The 16,451-nt window shown below is 35.1% G+C and overlaps 1 protein-coding gene across 4 annotated transcripts in view; it reads left to right on the top strand.

Annotated features, from left to right (window-relative positions):
• LOC150108560 (serine/threonine-protein kinase ULK3-like) overlaps window positions 1–16,451 on the top strand; it is a 268,335-nt gene that overhangs the window by 212,138 nt on the left and 39,746 nt on the right. For all 4 annotated transcript variants that reach the window (XM_090415993.1, XM_090415992.1, XM_090415994.1 and 1 more), the window contains 2 exons: window positions 973–1,048; window positions 11,345–11,385. In XM_090415993.1, coding sequence (XP_090272119.1) covers window positions 973–1,048; window positions 11,345–11,385 — 117 coding nt within the window. The remainder of the gene's footprint in view (window positions 1–972; window positions 1,049–11,344; window positions 11,386–16,451) is intronic.

Here is a 16,451-nt window from a genome sequence, read left to right as displayed (position 1 = left end):
TTTCTCTAGAGCATAAAAAAATTCTTTCGCTTCTACTTTAGTAGAGCCTTCTGTCGGACCATAGGCACAAATAAGTCTCATTGTCCAGTTCCCCATTCTGATATTTGCCCACATCACTCTACTTGAGACTGCCTGCCATTCAAGAAGATTAGCCTCGTATTTAGTGTTGAATACAATGGCTACTCCTTTTCCTTGATTGTCATTGCTTAAATATAACATTTTGTATTTATTGCTCAGAAAGATCTCACCAGTTTTTGTCTTTTTTGTTTCAGTCACCCCTATTATGTCGATCTGGTACTTATCTAATTTCTCAGCTAGCTCCATTTCTTTGCCATTCAGGCTTCTTATGTTGATAGTACCGATTTTAACTCTGGTGATGTTGAGTTAGGGTGTTTTTTCAGATTTGTTCCAGTAGGTGACTTTTCGTTGTTCACCCTAGTTCCCTGCTGAAAACAATGGGGGGGCCCTTATTTAACCGGGCGATGCCCCAGCCGGCATGAAATTTTGTCATGTTGTACCATCATTTTGTAATTTGGTTTAAGCCAATAAGAATTACAATTTGGTCGGCTAAATCCCAAATTATGTGTCCATCGTCGTTCGTTCAGTATCCAATTAGATACCGAACAGGGTGCACCACGAGAAGGTGAGGATTGGACATTAGGTCAGAAACCCTGGTTGGTTCTCTGCATTCCTTTAAAGGCTATGTGGAGGTCTCCTCTCAGTTATACAGCTTTGACCCTTATGCACCCCATTGTCTAATAAATTTCATTATTTAATATGCCAATTTTACTATATGCCTTTTTTTTATCAGCTTAGTATTATTAATAGTACAGTTACTCAGATTAATATATTGATAAAATGATTAAATTGCATTCATTTATTGCACAAAATCATTTGATTATTAACAAATCTGTATTTTTATTCTGAGAGTGAAATTAAAGACATTGTGCAGAAATTATGTTACTCTTTCAGGTTAAACTTAAGAAGTATGAAGAAGCTAGCCAGATGTATAAGGATGCTCTTGCACTGATGGTTGATCTTGTTAAAGGTTAGATTTTTAATACTAAATACACCTACATGAATATGTTGACAAAGACTAATTACAGTAATTCACTTATTATCCAGCTTGAGTTAATTATATATATCCATTTGGCCAGTGACTCCTGTTTGTTCAAATTAGTTGTTGGGCCTGTGATTACATCATCAGACGTGCAATGATTGTGTGAGTGCTTTTTTGCATTGCTGCTCTCTTTAGTTTAGTGGTATTCAACTAGACATTCCACCATACATACCTCAGAAAGAATTCTAGAATTATGTTTGCTATATTATTCAGAAAGTTCATTTTCAACAAAGCAACCCACAATTCTCAGTTTCCCTTATGCTGCTTGAATGAGAGTTAATTGTTTGTTAGTACAGGAAGCTGACCGAATTTGACACCTGAGATATTATCTACTGTATTTGAACAATTAACATTTGAAAAATGGATGTGTCTTGAGGTATTATTCTGATAGTAAGTCATAGGCAAGAATCTTTCCAACAGGTATTTCCAAGTGAGATGGTGCTGAATGTAACAACTTATCACTTCATCATGAAATTTGAAGAGACGGAATCTGTGTGAGATCAAAAATGTAACTATAGTTGCATGGTCTGAAACAATGATGTGTTGGAAGACATGAGGGTTGATTCATTGGAGATTTCCCTCTAAATTAGTGCAAAAACTGCTCCAACAGAAGAACCTGTCTTAGGTAATACACATAAAGCTAAATTTTTGTTTCATTTATGTATTACATCCATTCATGAGTTGCTACCTGCTGGTCATGCTACCAAACCCAGTTACAAAAAAAAAGTTCCTTAAATTGCATCTATTTAAGACTTTTGTTTGTACATTTTGAATATTAGAGAAAATTTTTTTTTATTGAAAAAATAATAATAATGAGTAGTTTCATCAGAGTGGTGTGTGAAATCCACAGTGACCAATTATAAAGTTTGGAGGACCTATGTGCTTATCGTGAAAATTCACAGTATTCAATAAATCATTTGGTGTGCAACAATCATAATAGAGGATTATAAGTCCAATATTCTTGAAGGATGTTATGGTAATGGAATGTCATTAAGACATTTTATTATCCCTTTTCTGTAGGCCAACTAGAGCAAGACAGAGTTGCTTACTATACTATACAAATGACTATAACATTGTTATAAGAATGCAAGACTTTGATTTTGCAGGACTTTAACCCACTCACCTGACTTTTTCAACCTATCCTTGCAGAAAGAAATCTCTTGATTTCTTTCTGTGGAATGAGATATCTCTCAGAACACCATAAAGGACTGGAAAACAAGCATCCGAAAAGCCATTACAAGCATAAATCGAACTCTATGTTGAGTGGCACAGAATATAGAGAAATAATTGAATGCTTGGAGAATGAAAGTCACTTCCAGCATCATTTATGAACTTTGAGTTTGCATTGTATTCTACATATTTTGTTGTTATCATAATAAATTAATCCTGTACTTCTATTAATTTCACATCCTAAGTATTTTGACTACCTAAAATTCTAGCCATTTCTTTTCCACATTGGCTCATAATAATGATAATGAATTCAGAGCAAAGCACCAATTATTATAATTGCACAGCACATGCTCCTTCATTTTAACATCATGATGTTAAGATGTTTATCAGGATACTGTTGCTTTGTTTATCAATGGACTACCTTGTTTCACCCTTTTTTTGTTTGTTTTTTTTTTTCATTCAAGTGGTAATATTGAATTGTTTTTCTTTTGAATTTTTTTTTTGTAATATTGTTTTAATAGGGATACATTATAAAAAATTATTCCATACTGCTAATATGGAGTATACACTGCAGTCAGCTACTGTATACTGCTCTGTCGTTTATTATAAAATTATAAAAAAATATATGCCTATAAACAAAATAAGAGGTAAGTTCCAAAAGTTTCCGGCCTAATATACAAAATTCGTGCCAATTTTTAAAACACGGTGCATGACAGATAGCATCATCTGTGTGTGTGTGGGGGGGGGGGGGGTGCTTAATGTACCAGTTTCAATCCTCTACCTGCATCATTCAGTTGGAGGCACTCGTTTGACTATCATCAATATACCTTCTCCATAACCTTGACTTTAATGGGAAGGAATTGATTGCTTTTCCTCAAAGTTTTCTAAATATAAATTTGATAATATAGGAGATAATGGGTTGCCCATGGCCAAGTTGAAGTTCTGTTTATAAATTGTATTTTTTAAAAAGAAAGTATAGTTCGCCCACAGTTTGTAGGTCTCTCCTTGGCGTCTTGCCAAGAATAGTCGATTCATGCTGAAGGGGAAAAAGAAATGAAGGACGTACGAATTGGTCGCCAGCATGCGAAATCATGTGCTTTATGGGTAAAATTTTCCAACTGTTATACAAGCAACATAACTATGATCATAAAAGAGAAGTTAATTTTCCGACGTGTAATAATAAACAACTCATCCCACAATACGGATTGATTACCCTATTATCAGAATGGATTCTCCTCCTGTTGCCATGCGCAGAAGTGTCGAAGGATCGCGAATCTGTAGGCGAACTATAACTAGAATTTATGCAGTGGGTGACATAACTTTTTTTGATAACTTATCTTTTAAAAGAAAAATCTTCTTATATAGGCACATTAGTAAAGAGGGAAATAACATTGAAACTTGCCATAATTTCATCTTTTTGAAGATTAAAGATGGAGTTGCAGACAAAGGTAATGCAACTCTCATCCTAGGTACTGAAGAAAATGTTACAACTACTACAAACACCTACCCAATTATTGAAACAGACACCTACCCAATTATGGAAAGGGATCCAGCTCGTGAACATTCATAATCATACTACCAATCTCGTGAGAACCACTACAGAATTTCCTAGAAGATTATCTCTTCATTCACTTCATCCTCTTATCGCCCAATTATATGGCTTGCCTAAAATACATAAGGTAAACACTCCACTAAGACCAATCATAGAAGGCATTGATTCTTCTACATACAAGCTTTCTAAACATATGGCCAAGGTTTTAAAAAGTTTAGCAGGCTCGACTGCCTCCTTTCTCAACAACTCAGAATACTTTGTTTTGATTTTAATGACATGCATCTTCAACTATTATTTTATCAACATTTCACAAAGAGTAATCAGTTGCTCATTTTCTATTCAGTGGCACCACTTTCACCAGATTCTTTATTGATGATCTCTATTGATCATCTGGATCTCTTTGCAGCATGTCAGCTCTATGTGATATGTTTTTTGTATCGCATTATTCCTGCTCAACAGTGTCATATTTCCCTTTTGATCATTTTTGAACTAATTTTTTTTTTTATTGTCAAAATCTTTTCCCTATGATTTGGTTAGTTGCTTGTACTTTAATTTGCAACACCCTGTGCGCACGTGCGCGTGCGCACACACACACACACACACACACTGCCTGGAAAGAAGTCAGTGGACAGCCCCAATGGGCAAGGTGCATCATACTATGCAATGAGTCGTGTTTGTAGCTAGTATAAATTGGAGGAATATAATGCTCACAGGTCAGTGCAACTGCCCTGGTAAAATGGCTGCGAGAAGGGAAATGACAGAGTTTGAAAGAGGCATTATGATAGGATGCCATGTTGTAAGCCTATCTGTTCAGCAAATTGTTGACAAATTGGGCTATCCCATGCCAATAAGCAGTGATACCATGCTGAGATGGAAGTGCAGGGGGTCAACTGCAAGTTCTACCTGCAGTGGATAACCAATCACATTCACCGAATGTAACTGTAGGGTGCTATTAAGGATATTATGTAAAAACTGTCATTCATCGACTGCCATGTTGAATGCTGAGTTCCGGGTGTCAACTGGAACATGAATCTGCACAAAAACATTCAAACTGAGGTTCACAACATGGGTTTACATAGTAGGACTGCAATATGCAAGTCCCACATTACCCAAACCAACATGGTTTGGGTAATAATCAGCTAGAGACACACAAGCAAGAGAAATTCTTCAAAGCTACTGTTTTATTAATTGGACACACACACACACTGCTTGTCATCTTCAGTGGTGCAAAGAGTGTGACATGGGAGCTTGGAAAGCTGTGTTATTGGATTGAAGAATCATGCTACATCCTCTACCGAGCAGATGGACGAGTGTGGCAGATACTGTCTCTTACCACAGTGCATAATAACCCCAACTATGAAATTCAGGAGTGGTGGTCGGTGTGATGGTGTTCCTATGGAACTGACCATTGTCTCTTTCAGCAAAGACAGTACACTGCGTCATGAGGCTGCTACTGTAACTGCATGGTTTGCAGACATGAATGTCACCATACTTTAATTCCCCCCCACAGATCTCCAATCTCAATCCTATTGAACATCTATGGGATAAACAGAGTATCAGGTGAGGTCAAGGAATTTCCACACGACAACAGTCCAGGATCTCATTACATGCCTGCAGGAAGAATGGTCCAAAATTCCCATTAGTCGCTATTGTATGCTTGTGGAAAGTATGCCACATAGGATTGCTACAGTCATTGCAGTGAAATAAGGTCCTATATCTTATTAAGGTGAGCACCAGGGCTTGTTCCTTACACTATGGCAGGGGTGTTCAACCCGTCGATTGCGGAGCAATTTTTGGTTGATCTCTTGTGTATTCCTCCTTACTTACAAATTTAATTAAAACTGAAAACATAATATTTTATTTATGATTATTTTTAATTCGCTTTAAGTGTATTGCTATTGTTTATTTATTTTTTGTTAAAATTGTCAAATCAGTAATTTTCTTATAAGTCTGGGTAAATGAATTAATTTGGATCAGTGGAAGTCAAACAGCGAGCCGAGTGAATACAATTATAAGCAAAGTTTAAAAACTCGATAGCTTAAATATTAAATATTCCAAAGCATATTACATCGATTTTTTACTTAGGTTAAGTCCCATGTGAATATTGTAAAAAAATAAACTTTGTTTGTCTCGGGTATAGTTTGTATGAGATGTTTTTGTAAATAACTCTTTTGAAGCTAACTGTATATACTGCTTTAATAAGAATATATTAGAGTGTTAAAAACAAAGGCAATGTTTTTGTCGCCGAAGCTGTACATGGCGGCATTAGAAAGATTGTTATTGAAACTTGTATGTATGAGAAAGGCTTTGCAGGCTTTAAGTGTAAACATCTCCGAAGTCGGTCAGAAAGAGTTCAAACAACTTTCTGATGGCCGGCAACTTACAATCAAAAGAAAGCGGAGGAGAACCAGAGGCATGCCGAACTTGAAACTTAAGATGAAAAACTCATACCAATTCTTTGGGGGTTGCCAAATTTCATGCAAGGTCTCAGAGGAGGCCTAATAAAAAGGGACTGAAGCAAGCAGAAGGGGTCCTGGTTCCAGAATTGCTGTCAGAGAGGAGGCCGCTCGGTCCAGAGTCACCGTCAGAGAGACTGCCTGGATCCACGTTGCTTAAGAGAGGAGTTTCCCGCTTCCAGAAAGGAGCTTCTTGGTTCGAGACATCGCTAGAGAGAGAGACTACTTCTAGGCCGCAGACTAGGTTTTAAATTGCCAGAGAAAAGTTTCCAGGCCAGGTTAATGTCAGACATTCACCAGTGTGTTGCGTTTTATTACAATTTGATGAATCAAACGACTTCACTGATATTGCTCAGTTAATGTTATTTATTCGCATGGTATTTCAAGATTATTCAAGTAAAGAAGAACTTTTGAAAATTATACCATTATTGGAAAGGACTAGGGGAGAAGAAATTTTTTTTGGCATTTGATGAATTTGTGAAACAACACAAACTTCCACTTTTTAACTTGTGTCTATTACTACTGATGGTGCTCCTGCAATGATAGCTAATAAATCAGGCTTCATTTCATTATGTAAAAACGATGACAAATATCCAGATTTTTTAACGTACCACTGTATTATTCACCAACAACTACTGTGTAGTAAAAGATTAAACACAAAAGATGTTTTGGATATTACATTTAAAATTGTAAATTCTGTTCGAGGAAAAGCCCTGCAGCGGCGGTTATTTAAATTACAGGCAAATGATGATAGGGAACTTTTGTTGTACAATAATGTTCGCTGGCTCAGCAGAAGCCAATTTTTAGAAAGATTTCTTGTATTAATTAATGATATAAAAATTTTCTTGATGAAAAAGGAGATATTTATCCACAATTGAGTGATAAAAGATGGTTGTTACACTTATCATTTTTAGTAGATTTCTGTATGGTAGAGATAAAAATTTAATTGACATGTTAAGTTCAATAAAAACTTTCCAACAATACTTACTTTTATTAAAGAAAAATATAAATGACCGCGAATTTAGACATCTCCGACATTTATTAAAATTTTTTGAACGAAATCAAGAAATGCTTCGCTATGATTTAAAAGAATTTATTCGTGAAATAGAATTAGTTGAGGAAGAAATAAATTCAAGATTTAAAGATTTTAATAAAACTGAAATGATTGTATCTTTTATCAATAATCCATTTCAAGAAAACTTGAACATCACAGAAATTTCAAATAAAATTAGTGGGCTGTTTAATATAAACCAAGCTGAAGTAGAACTTGAGATAATAAACATTCAGAATAGTTTACATTTAAAATCAATAAACAATGAAGTCATTTGGAAGTATGCACATGAAAAATTCCCAATATTTACTGATGTTGCGTGAAAAATTCTGTCGTGTTTCAGATTGACATACTTGTCAGAATCCACTTTTTCAAATATGACCATCATAAAAAAATCAATTAAGAAACCAAATTACAAATGATCATTTGGATGATTGTCTGCAATTGGCCACTTCTTCATATCAACTTGACCATGAAAATATTGGGAGGTCCAAACTGCCAAATTTCACATTAACTTTTTTTTTTTAATCAACCAGCATTTCCTGTAGCTTGTGAGTTTGTAATCAATCTGTTGTTTTTTCTAACTTTGGTTTTCCAAAATAGAGAAACAAATATTTTATTCCAATATAGTTTTTTTTTTTTTTTTTTGTATTAAAATAATTAAAAGTGATAAATAAATTTTTTAATTGTTTATTTTTAGCTGTTTATTTGTGCGTAATCAGATATCAGGTTGGGGGAACGTGATCTATATAAGAGAGTAGATCGAAATAACTTTTTATAGAAAAGTCGCTCGCGTAGTAAAAAAGGTTGAACACAACTGCACTATGGTATCCACTGACTTTCCAAGCAGTATGTGTATCCAATTAATAAAACAGTAGCTTTGAAGAATTTCTCTTGCTTGTGTGTTTCTAGTTGATTATTTTACCAGAAAGTGCACAGATGTTTCATTATTTATTATAGTACACTACCGTATACATTAATTTTATGTTATAATTTGTACATTGCATATTTCCTCTGTATCAAGTATCCAGTTTCATAGAGATATTTATTTGATAGTTGTTGGATCACCAGGAGCCTTTAGAAAAACTTGGACATGCTAGGGACACAGCTCCACAAGATTCTGGAAATGTTCCAATGATATCTTACCATAGGTAGATGATGAATTCCTGCAGTTCCATATTTCCATTAAAATGACTGTTTATTTCATGGCATATCATAGATGCAGTGAGGATGATAAGTCCTTCACTGTTCCAAAATATTTCATGCAGATGAATAGTAGTTCCACCTGCATGAAATATTTTGGAACCACTATTCATCATTCCATTTAGCCTTTGAGGTTTACAGCACTAGGTTGACTATGGACAGCCGTCATTAATTCATTTTACTGTTTTTCTTGCAGATTATCAGTTTTTGTTGCTTGTATTTTCTCCACATGTCTGTATGGGTTACTTTTTAATAATTGGCATCACTAAGTCTTCCACTTGTCTCTAAATCTGTTGAGACACATGCAGTGACTTCCGTTCATTCCTACACAGCTCAGCTCCAAAGTCATAGAAAAAATATGTTTTTCTCCAGCTTCCCTTTAGGCCCAGATAACGAGAAAAACAAATTTTTTTCTATGATTTTGGACCACAGTGTTATTATTGCCTTCAAGGTATGTTAATTATGAAATGTTTTTGCTGAGGTGCTGCTGAGGGTGGAAAACCTCAGACTTTTGAAATATAATATCTTGCATTGTACAAAGAATGCAGATGCAGCAGGGTGGTGTGACAGCAAAGCATATGAATGAATGGTGTTTGGAAGAAGCTGCTGAAAATGTGTTCATACAAAGACGAATATGCCTTACAAGAGATTAGTGATAAGATAGTGTTGGAGTAAAGAGTTGGAGTTTGACAGTGAAGATCAGAGTAGTTGGGGAAAGCAGTAGAAGAAGAGAAAAAAAAACACCAGAATAATAATAAGAAGCTGTGCTCCTAAAACATTTACAGTGAAAAAATTGGCAGAGGCATTTGTATTTGTTAATAAAGCATTTCTGTTGTTTGATGAATGGATCCCCGCATGGAGAGATTTAGCAAAATAGACAGAACTATGCAAGCTGCAATTGTTTACAAGTTGTTGGAATGGAACCTCTGAGATCTCATCTGACTAAAGTTGATCTGAAATTTTTTAATTTTTTATTTATTACATGAAATTCTGATATTTTGTTGGATTTTGAGAGTATATTTTTAGTATTTTGCGAGAGATTTTTTAGTCACAGTGACCCTAGAATTTTTTATGCTTTTTATCATGGTAGTGGGTAAAATAATAGGAAAATTTATAGAGCGGGGATATATAGCATGGATGAAGTAACTGAGGTCTCCACTCACACATTGAGTGTGCAGACTCCAATCTAAGTGTGACTTTACAGTGCTTTCCTGCAAGCTGCTTAATCTGACTCCCTAGAGCAGCAATTTTCAACTGCCGTGCCGCGAGAGGTCTTCAGGTGTACTGCGAGGTTTATGAAAACAAATTAATTGAAAGAAATAATGTCGTAATTTGCGTATTTATTTATTAGTGTCTGGTCTTCCCTCTTCTTGTGTGTGTAAATCAATCAAAATTATGCCTATTTTTTGCCAGATCATCAAAAAAATTAAAAGAATATATTTTTAGTGTGCTGCAGAATTTTAATAATTAGTCTAGGTGTGCTGTATTATGGAAAAGGTTGAAAATCACTGTCCTAGAGGCACAACCTGGCAAAGTAAAAAGCAGCAGGATTATTCGCCAGTTGATCAGGAAATCTGAAGTGCATCAGTTTTGGTCCTATGTACTATCTGGCAGACACTATGCAGAAATTTACTGATTTCCTTCTATATATGAAAGACCTTCTTCAGTTGACTGCAAATTCATTACATAATGATAACAGTACAAATACTCCTTTATCTCATTTGACAAGCTTTGTACTACACAAATCATCAAAATTTCCACAGCAATTTCTACACTACTGAATTCTGATCCTCAAACTATTCTTCAGTAGGGATTCTGATAGCTTGTTAATTTCAGTGCTAGTAAAACTTAGTCTTGTTTTTTTCCTTGCAAGAAGGATGGAGCCATTTTGACAGCATGCACAAATCTCTAGATGATATTTCTCTTCTTGGGATTACTTAACCTTGAATCTTCCTTAGTATAAACATATTACAGATATCTGGCAGCATCCAAAAAATAGGTTCCCTTTTTTTCTTAAGGTTACTTTACCTCAGAATAGTTATAAAAACAAGTTTATTCAACTATTGAAAACATCTTGCTTGCTTGGAAAATTAGACATCAGTTTCTGCTGTTTGTACTTTCTATAAATATTTCCACAGACACTGCCATTATAATTCCCCTGTTCTCTTCTAAATCTTAAAAGATGTGCAGCAAATATTCAGTACTACTTTGCAGTTGACCTCAGATTCAAAGAACAAGTTTTCTTTCTCTTCATTCTTTCTAGTGCTGTCTTCTGAACAGCACTAGAAAGAATTCCCTCTTTTGTGTTTTTCCCACAAGCACTTGTTTGATCAACTGCCATTTGCCCTTTACACATGACCAAATCACTAATTTCTCTTACTTATAAATGATAGAATGCTGTGTCTTCAAAGTAGGTTTTGTAGTTCCTCATTATGTTCATACAGTCCAGTGTTGCGATTGTAAGGTGGTCCAGAAATCATTCTCAAAGGTATGAAATGTGGAACATTACAACATCTGCTAGTAATCTGCTCAGCAATTGTTTTCATACTGTAGAGTGTTTCAGCATGTGACAATTTTTTACTGTTTTTCACTGTTGTCATTATATCAGTGAAATATTAGCACTTGTAATTAAGCCACATTTATATAACTTTAAGCAAATTATATTTTCATTAAGTCAAAGATTATTAAAAGCTAATACTTAAAAATATGTGCAGTGTTGATTCTTTATGTAGTAAATGAAAATGTAATGTCTTTTGATTAGCAATTTATATATATTATCTTCTAATTTACAGATGAGTCTCGAGGATCAAGGAAAGATCTTTTATATACAGAGGTTTGCTGAAAGAGTTTATAATATTACATTTGATATTCTTTGAAAATTATTATATTCTTTGAAAATTATTATATATGACCTGTGTAGAGTTTATTGATACTTTACATGATATCCAGCTAACCGTGCACATACTGTGTTAGTCTGCCACTATCTCCTTCACTGATTCTATTTCTATGTATGTATGAGCATGCTTCATTTGTGCTTTCTCCAAAATGCATTCTTTGATTATGAAATTAGTGACCGTTGGAATATAAATATACAGTCAATTCTTGCTATAGAAAACTTGCTAGAACAAACTTTTTTTTTTACCAAAAAACTACTGAAAGGTTTCAATGAAAACACTATAGCCATAATGCTATTTTAAAGAAATTTCACTGTATCAAACTGTCCACTACAACAAATTATTTCGGAGGTTCCTGTGACTCAGTTATTGTGAGAATTGACTGTTTTTAAATTTTAGAATGAAAATGTGATATAGAGATGCCATATGCAACTCATACTCCAATTTTCTTATATTCACTGAAAGTGTAAGTCAATGAAAACCACTTTGTTAATAAGCTTAATTTGACATGCTAATAACTCAGAGAACTCAAGTGAGGCTATAAAAATTAATATTTTGTTTTTGTCTGTTAAATATATTATTGTTTTAATTCATATATTACTCTTGCATTAAGCAAACAAATAATAGTGTTGAATGACAGTTTGCCAGCCTGGTTAGCCAAGTGGTTAACATATTGAATTTCCAACCAACAGGCTGCAGATTTGAATTCTGCCATTAGTATTGATATTTGGGATTCTTTAGGTGAGAGATGAATTTTATTGCCTGGTCTAAGACCAAAAATAGTCTCAAAAAAAAGTTCCACGTTTAGTCTCTAAAGTGGGTTTCTGGATTATGTACTAAAAAAAAAAATACCAGAACAAGTAATAATATCTAAGAATCTGTATATAAATGAGGGAGTTTTGCTTGCAATTGCAGAGAGTAATCATGCAGTTCTAACGAGATTTTTGAATAAAAAAAGGGTATATGTTGAACTATAAGATAATGATTACCATAGATGAGAATAATGCCCTGGTATGAAAAATAAAATGTGTAGTCTGCTATGCAGTTTTTTTTATGGAGTCAGCAGTGCACTGGAAGTGTTCAAAAGATATCTGAAGGAAGCTATATCTTACTTCGTTTCCAGAATTAGGAGATAGAATTGCATGGGAGTGAAATGGATAAAAAGATGAAGCAAGAGCTGCATAATAAGAAAACGTTGTGGATCCAATACACAAGAAAGGTGATGACCAGACCCATGAACAGTATAAAAAGCATGTACTAAGTTGATGGCCATAGTGAAACAGGTCTGAAAGAAAATCTGACTACGAAAAGAAGTAAGTTAAACAGGCAAAGAAAGAATGACCATAGAAGATTTAACCTTAGTGAATATGAATGGTAGGAAGTGTCAGATGGACTATTAATAACTGAGTTATTTAGAGTTCTCCTTAGTAAGCTATATATATATATATATATATATATATATATATATTTCAAGCAGACCAATTATCTTTAAGCAAATTATATTTAGGAGTGAATTGATGAATCATAAGAGGGGAATTAGATGAAAGAATAGAGATGATAAGTTGGAGTCATTGAAGATATTGCAAGAACTTGATTCAAATATTCCACTGGGATTGGATTTGACATCAGCATACAAGGGTGGTTCAACAAGTTTTTGACCTGACACTTTTAGAGGTGATAGAAAGAAAACAACTGTCACTTTTCAACATAATCTTCCTTTATAATAAATTTAGTTTAATCCTTTATCCAAGTATGAGCAAGCATACTTGGATTAAGCAAACAAAGTTTGTGTCTGTAAATATCTTCAGGACTGAATATGGTGTTGTACTACCTTACTGGGTTAAGGTAGGTGTTGTACTTCCTTACTGGGGTAAGGTAGTACAACACCGGGCAACTCGTAGCAAAGGTGGACCAAGCTAACAACACTCCTATCCCGGTATCTCCCATAATGCAAAACACATCTCCTTGCAGATATGTATCATGTTATGCATTAAGGGATTGGCCACTACCCAGACTAGTTTTGACCTTTATTGAGGTCTCTTCAGTGGGAGCCAGGCCCAGAGGTGGAGATACCAGGCAGAAGCAATAGCGAGGTCATCTTTACCTATAGGAGTTCCAAAAGGTGTGCCATCTTTTTTTTATTTTTATTAAATTACTCTGCATTTAGAGAAAGATGTTGAAAGTTTATTTTTCACTTGGTTAGACTATAATAGGCCAATCCATTAATGCATAACATGATACAAATCTGCAAGGAGATGTGTTTTGCATTATGGGGGATACTGGGATAGGAGTGTTGTTAGCTTGGTCCACCTTTGCTACGAGTTGCCTGGTGTTGTACTACCTTACCCCAGTAAGGAAGTACAACACCTACCCACCTACCTTACCCCAGTAAGGTAGTACAACACCTTATTCAGTTCCGGAAGATATTTTCAGGCACAAACTTTGTTTGCTCACACTTGGATAAAGGATTAAACTAAATTTATTATAGTCTAACCAAGTGAAAAATAACCTTTCATAATCTTCCTTTACTTCAATGCACTTTTCATATTTTTGAATTAACATTTCTATGCCCTTGAAAAAATAGCCTGTACTTTTGTCAGATATAGTTTTTAGGCAAAGTGGCCTAAAATTGCATCTTTCACCTCATTGACATCTGCAAATTTTCTTCTTCGAAGGTCTTCCTTCAGTTTTAAGAAGAGGTAGTGGGCATTGGGCCAGATCTGGGCTGTAGGGTAGATGTTCAATCTCCTGGAAGCTACAGTCCTTCACTGCAGCCTTCGCAACAATAGCCATATGGACTGGAGATTGTCATGAAGCAGGTGAACACCGTGACTCAACATTCCTCATTTCTTCTCCTTTATGGCACTGCGATCTGTCAAAGAAACTTAGACAGATCGCGAGTTGGCATCATTTATAGTTAGAACTAGGGTGGTATATGATAGCCTTCGGACATCTACCTAACTTTCATTGTTGATTAATGAAAACATTCTTTATGCAAATTCTTTTGCAGTAGCTTGTCTTGCAATAGGCCAAGAATTTTAACAATATGAATATCTGCCTGTCTCTCTTAATCGTTACTCTTGTTCTGAAAACCAACAAAATAGAATTGAGGCCCTGTGAAGAGAAGCTAGGAAAACTGGTGAGATTTTTCAGGCTGGACAGTGGACTACCCACCTGGAAACTGAGATCCAACTACAAACTTTTTAAGCACAACTTTAATATACACCATTGGAACTGGAATTACCATGGCTACTAAAACCAGACTTACCCTCCAATAGATTCTTGTTAAAGGATTTAGAGTGCACTCATTTCAATTACAAGGCCTCAATAGAATTCCATATTGTTATTTTTCATCATAGTCTCTGTATGTTAGTAGTAGGTAATTAACATGCCTGTTGCCTTCCTTGGATGTGTTAGCCACTTCTTGGGCTTCCTCTCTGAAATCAAATCCTGATACCCCATTACCAGTTATGACCACGATAGATTCATAACCTACTGTCAACAGTAGGTTATGAAGGTTTATAAGGTATATAATTGAAGGGTCAAAGCTTATAACTGAGAGGCGACCTCCACATAGCTTTTAAAGGAATGCGGAGAACCGACCAGGGCTTCTGACCTAATGTCCAATCCTCACCTTCTCGTGGTGCACCCTGTTGGTATCTACTTGGATACTGAATGAACGAGGATGGGCTGGCAATTTCGGATTTAGCCGACCAAATTGTATTCTTATTGGTTAAACCAAAACAAAAAATGATGGTATGACATGACAAAATTTCATGCCGGCTGGGGCATTGTTTTCGCCAGGGAACCAGGGCGAACAGCGAAAAGTCAGCTACTGGAACAGATCTGAAAATAAACCCCAACTCAACATCACCAGAGTTAAAGATTGGTACTATCAACATAAGAAGCTTGAATGGCAAGAAATGGAGCTAGCCGAGGAATTAGATAAGTACCAGAACGACATAATGGGGTGACTGAAACAAAAAAGAACAAAACTGGCGAGATCTTTCTGAGCAATAAATACAAAATGTTATATTCAGGCAATGACAATCAAGGAAAAGAAGGAGTAGCCATAATATTTAACACAAAATACGAGGCTAATCTTCTTGAATGGCAGTCAGTCTAAAGTAGAATAATGTGGGCAAATATGAGAATGGGGAACTGGACAATGAGACTTATTTGTGCCTATGGTCGCACATAAGGTTCTACTAAGGTAGAAGTGGAGGAATTTTTGGATGCTTTAGAAAAAAGCCACTGACACAATAAAAAAGAAAAAGTTGGTCCTTGTTAGTAATCTAAATAGCAGAGTAGGAAATGATTGTGAGACATACAAAAATATTTTGGGAAAATTTGGAGAAAAGAGCAAAGCTAATAATAATGGCAAATATCTGTTGGATTTCTGCTCAGGACATGGACTGGTTATTACTAACACCATGTTCCAACATAAAAATGTGCACAAATTCACATGGAAAGAAGAGGCAAGGAATAAGAAAAGTCTCATTGACTATGTTATTTTTGATAGTGATGTTTTCTCCCTGGTGCAGGACACCAGAGTGTACAGAGGATTTGAAATTGGAAGTGATCACTATTTAGTCTTGAGCAGGATAAAATTGAATTTCATATTGAAAAGAATAACATGTAAGAAAGTTTTAAAGCGAATAAAAGTTGAGCAGCTCTCAGATGTGAACTGTAGACTAAAATACACAAAGATTATTGAAGAAAAAATGAAAGAGTTCGAGAACAGGAACCAAACCTTGGAGATTCATTGGCAAGCCTTGAAGAAAACACTGATTGATTCAGCCAGAGAGGCATGTGGTGAGGTTGTCTACAAGGATAGAAAAATCAGAACTCCATGGTGGACACAAGAAGTTAAAGAAGCAGTGAAGGAAAAGAAGAAAGCATATCAAAGTTCCTGGCAAATTAGTCAGCTTGTGCTCTTAGAGAATACAGAAACAAATGTACGAAAGCTAAACACTATGTAAAACTAGCTAAACAAAAGTCATGG

Source organism: Typopeltis vanoorti, chromosome 3 (assembly GCF_054136105.1).
Source record: "Typopeltis vanoorti isolate ZY-2024b chromosome 3, IOZ_Tvanoo_1.0, whole genome shotgun sequence".
NCBI lineage: Eukaryota > Metazoa > Arthropoda > Arachnida > Uropygi > Thelyphonidae > Typopeltis > Typopeltis vanoorti.
Note: the sequence above shows the minus strand (reverse complement) of the source record. Positions and strands in the feature narration are given on the sequence as shown.